Source organism: Babylonia areolata, chromosome 16 (assembly GCF_041734735.1).
Source record: "Babylonia areolata isolate BAREFJ2019XMU chromosome 16, ASM4173473v1, whole genome shotgun sequence".
Taxonomy (NCBI): domain Eukaryota; kingdom Metazoa; phylum Mollusca; class Gastropoda; order Neogastropoda; family Buccinidae; genus Babylonia; species Babylonia areolata.
In genome coordinates this window covers 8,857,429-8,862,428 of record NC_134891.1, presented here as the reverse complement: position 1 = coordinate 8,862,428, position 5,000 = coordinate 8,857,429, and the positions used below count along the sequence as shown (strand labels likewise).

Below are 5,000 nucleotides of genomic sequence, written 5' to 3'. Positions count from 1 at the left end.
ATCCTTCACCCCTTACTCCGCACGATCGTCTTGCTAACACTTCAGCTCAGCTACAAAGACCGTCTTAGTGTTAGCGTTTTTTTTCTTTCGCTCGCACCCACCCACACACGCACACACAGGCACATACACACAAGCGCGCACGCACACACGCACACACACACACACACACACACACACACACACACAATGTAGATGGCTTGACATGCAAAAGAGCAGTTTTTGCTGATTCAATTTACATCATTGAAAAAAAAATTCAAGAATATTTTATCTTTGACACATTCACCGCGTAAAAATTTCATTCCTCTAAAAACAGAAAACAGCAACACATAAAATGATTTACATTTCGAATGAACTATGTTATTGTTAATATCACAACTAATACCCATCGTTTACGATTGCCTACAGTATTTCATGTCCTGAGACCTCCAATTAACATGTGTCATTCTTTTTTTTCTTTTTTTTTTCTCTCTTTTTTTCTGGTTACTGTTCGTGTAGAAAAAGTTTCATGTTTTGAAAATCAAGATATGTTAAGTTTCGAAATAAAAATAGCAATTTTATTGTGATATGTCTTTCTTGAATGAATTCATCAGAATTTAAATCAAACTAAAGCAAGGCCTTTGTATCATGAAAGCATCAGGCTTCCTACATGAGTTGAACACTGATCAATGAAAGAAACAAAACAAACAAAAAAAACCTCAACTTACTTCATGAAAACCAAATGTTGGTCTAGTTTATGACTATGACACATTCATTTAATTTATGAATATCTGTTAACGTCCAAAAAACGTTCATTTGAGTTCCAACCGGATTGTCGAGTATGCACACATCAGCACTAATCATCAGGATGCTACCTTCGTACATGTGTAACACCACTGAAACAACTATGCTCCATTTACTGGCTTTCGTTAATTAAAACATTCACATGTAAAACTGCATGTGTCTGACTTCTTATCAATCACGTGAGTGAGTGTGCGCATGAGTGTGTGTGTGTGTGTGTGTGTGTGTGTGTGTGTGTGTGTGTGTGTGTGTGTGCGTGCGTGTGTGTGTGTGTGCGTATTTCTTTCTATGAGAAAAGGAACAAACACTTATCAAGCCCAAACTGTCAATAGTTAGACACGCAACATTAGCACGGGTGAGTTAATGAACCAATCACCAATCAGTCCATCAATCAATCAATCAATCGATCGATCGATCGATCAACAGAGTGCCATGACGATCGATCAGTCAGTCTGTCAGTCAATCCAAGCTGGGCGCCGTGGCCGCAGGTCTCCACTGTCCCGAGCGATCAGCCAGTGCCTGTGCTGAATCCGAGAAGTGGAAGAAGAAGAGGAGGAGGAGGAGGGACAGAGGAGGATGGGGGGAGGGGGGATGGTAGGATGAGGGGGAAGGGTGGGAGGAGAGGAAGAAGAAGAGGAGGAGGAGGAGGGACAGAGGAGAATGGGGGGGGTGGGGGGAGGGGGGATGGTAGGATGAGGGGGAAGGGTGGGAGGAGAGGAAGAAGAAGAGGAGGAGGAGGAGGGACAGAGGAGAATGGGGGGGGTGGGGGGAGGGGGGATGGTAGGATGAGGGGGAAGGGTGGGAGGAGAGGAAGAAGAAGAGGAGGAGGAGGAGGGACAGAGGAGAATGGGGGGGGGTGGGGGGAGGGGGGATGGTAGGATGAGGGGGAAGGGTGGGAGGAGAGGAAGAAGAAGAGGAGGAGGAGGAGGGACAGAGGAGAATGGGGGGGTGGGGGGAGGGGGGATGGTAGGATGAGGGGGAAGGGTGGGAGGAGGGGAGGAGAGGAAGAAGAAGAGGAAGAGGAGGAGGGACAGAGGAGAATGGGGGGGGGTGGGGGGAGGGGGGATGGTAGGATGAGGGGGAAGGGTGGGAGGAGAGGAAGAAGAAGAGGAGGAGGGACAGAGGAGAATAGGGGGGTGTGGGGGGGAGGGGGGATGGTAGGATGAGGGGGAAGGGGAAGGGTGGGAAGAGATGTGGAGGAGAGGAGGGGAGGAGAGGAAGAAGAAGAGGAGGAGGAGGAGGGACAGAGGAGGATGGGGGGTGGGGGGGAGGGGGAATGGTAGGATGAGGGGGAAGGGGAAGGGTGGGAGGAGATGTGGAGGAGAGGAGGGGAGGGGAGGAGAGGAAGAAGAACAGTTGCAGATGGAAGAGGACGGGTGTAGTCAGGACGAAGAACAAAGAAAGGAGATAAGATGGAAGAAGAAGGTGATGATGATGGTGATGATGATGGTGGTGATGATGATGATGATGGTGATGATGATGATGGTGATGGTGGTGATAATGATGATGGTGATGATGATGATGGTGGTGGTGGTGATGATGGTGATGATGATGGTGATGATGTTGGTGATGCTGATGATGTTGATGGTGATGATGGTGGTGATGGTGATGATGGTGATGGTGATGATGACGGTGATGATGATGGTGATGATGATGGTGATGATGATGATGATGATGATGATGATAGTGGTGATGATGATGATGGTGATGATGATGATGGTGATGGTGATAATGATGGTGATGATGATGATGATGATGGTGATGATGGTGGTGATGATGATGATGATGATGATGATGGTGGTGATGATGATGATGGTGATGATGATGGTGATGATGATGATGATGATGATGATGATGGTGATGATGATGATGATAGTGGTGATGATGATGATGGTGATGATGATGATGGTGATGGTGATAATGATGGTGATGATGATGATGATGGTGATGATGGTGGTGATGATGATGATGATGATGATGATGATGATGATGGTGGTGATGATGATGGTGATTGTGATGATGGTGATGGTCATGATGATGGTCATGATGATGGTCATGATGATGTCGATGATGATGATGGTGATGATGATGATGATGGTGGTGATGATGATGATTAAGGAGAAGAAGGTGATGATGATGATAGTGATGATGATGATGGTGATGATGATGGTGATGGTGGTGGTGATGATGGTGGTGGTGATGATGATGATGATGGAGGAGAAGGAGGACGCAAATGAGAAGGAGAGAGAGAATGGGGAGAAAGAATGAGAGAAAGAGAAAGATACGAAGCAGAAAAAGTCTGATGTTGAAGAAGGAGAAGAAGGAGGAGGAGCAGAAGAAAAAGAAGAAGAAGAAGATGATGATGATGACGATGATGATGGTGATGATGATGAAGGAGGACGCAAATGAGAAGGAGAGAGAGAATGGGGAGAAAGAATGAGAGAAAGAGAAAGATACGAAGCAGAAAAAGTCTGATGTTGAAGAAGAAGAAGAAGGAAGGAGGAGGAGGGGGAGGAGCAGAAGAAAAAAAGAAGATGATGATGGTGATGAAGGGAGAGGAGAAGAAAGACACGGATGAGGAGAGAGAGAGAATGGAGAGAAAGATGGAGAGAAGGAGAAGAAGCAGAAACAGAAGAAGGAGGAGGGGGAAGGAGGAGGAAGGGGGGAAGGAGGAGGAGGGGGGGAGGAGGAGGAGGAAGAAGGGGGGAGGAGGAGGAGGAGGAGGAAGGGAGGAGGAGGAGGAGGAAGGGGGGGAGGAGGAGGAGGAAGGGAGGGGGAGGAGGAGGAAGGGGGGGGAGGAGGAGGAAGAAGGGGGGGAGGAGGAGGAGGAAGGGAGGAGGAGGAGGAAGGGGGGAGGAGGAGGAGGAAGGGAGGAGGAGGAAGGGGAAGGAGGAGGAGGAAGGGGGGAGGAGGAAGGGGGGAGCAGGAGGAAGGAGGAAGGGGAAGGAGGAGGAAGGGGGGAGGAAGGGGAAGGAGGAGGAGGAAGGGGGGAGCAGGAGGAAGGGAGGAGGAGGAAGGGGAAGGAGGAGGAGGAAGGGGGGAGCAGGATGAAGGGGGGAGGAGGAGGAAGGGGGGAGCAGGATGAAGGGGAAAGAGGAGGAAGGGAGGAGGAGGAAGGGAGGAGGAGGAAGGGAGGAGGAGGAAGGGAGGAGGAGGAAGGGAGGAGGAGGAAGGGGGGAGCAGGAGGAAGGGGAAGGAGGAGGAGGAAGGGGGAAGCAGGAGGAAGGGGGGGAGCAGGAGGAAGGGGAAGGAGGAGGAGGAAGGGGGGAGCAGGAGGAGGGGGGGAGCAGGAGGAAGGGAGGAGGAGGAAGGGGAAGGAGGAGGAGGAAGGGGGGAGCAGGAGGAGGGGGGGAGCAGGAGGAGGGGGGGAGCAGGAGGAAGGGAGGAGGAGGAAGGGGAAGGAGGAGGAGGAAGGGGGGAGCAGGAGGAGGGGGGGAGCAGGAGGAAGGGAGGAGGAGGAAGGGGAAGGAGGAGGAAGGGGGGAGCAGGAGGAAGGGGAAGGAGGAGGAGGAAGGGAGGAGGAAGGGGGGAGCAGGAGGAAGGGGAAGGAGGAGGAGGAAGGGAGGAGGAAGGGGGGAGCAGGAGGAAGGGGAAGGAGGAGGAGGAAGGAGGAGGAGGAAGGGGGAGGAGGAGGAGGAAGGGGGGAGGAGGAGGAGGAGGAGAAGAAGCAGGAGGAGGAGGAAGGGGGAAGGAGGAGAACTCACACAGCAAAAACCAACAACCAACAAAAACTCGAACAGCAACCGTTATCATCACTCTGAACACCACCACAACCCCACAACAACACCCTCTTCAGTGCTCCACCATTACACTCCGTCTCAACGAAAGTCGACGCCGCCTGGGAGAGCGAGACGCCTGCACGCCACCCTTCGCAGCAGTCCCCGCGCCGCCGCCGCCGCCGCCGTCAGCCTGGGAGGGAAGAGAGGGGAGGAGGGATGACTCAGCCGACTGTACCCGAGACATGCTCCGCTGCTTGGCCAGCTGCCGGCGACGGGTGAGTCGCTCCCGGGGCGGGGTGGCCAAGGCCTCGCGGACACGCCGCTCCAGCTCCGACTCCATCTGGTCGCGGATCGTCTGCCGCCATTGGGGCTCGTCGGCCGCTGTTTGCCAGGACGGAAGGGTAAGATGTGAGGTGAGGTGAGTGTGAGTGAGTGTGAGTGAGGGTGGGTGGGTTTGTGGGTGGGGGTGGAATGAACAAGAGAATCTGATGAATGAATGAATGA

At 52.2% G+C, this 5,000-nt stretch overlaps 1 protein-coding gene across 2 annotated transcripts in view; it reads right to left on the bottom strand.

Annotated features, from left to right (window-relative positions):
- The window catches only part of LOC143290869 (uncharacterized), a 205,189-nt gene that overhangs the window by 159,937 nt on the left and 40,252 nt on the right, over positions 1 to 5,000 (bottom strand). For both annotated transcript variants that reach the window (XM_076600408.1, XM_076600409.1), the window contains exon 3: positions 4,732 to 4,877. In XM_076600408.1, the coding sequence (XP_076456523.1) occupies positions 4,732 to 4,877 (146 nt within the window). The remainder of the gene's footprint in view (positions 1 to 4,731; positions 4,878 to 5,000) is intronic.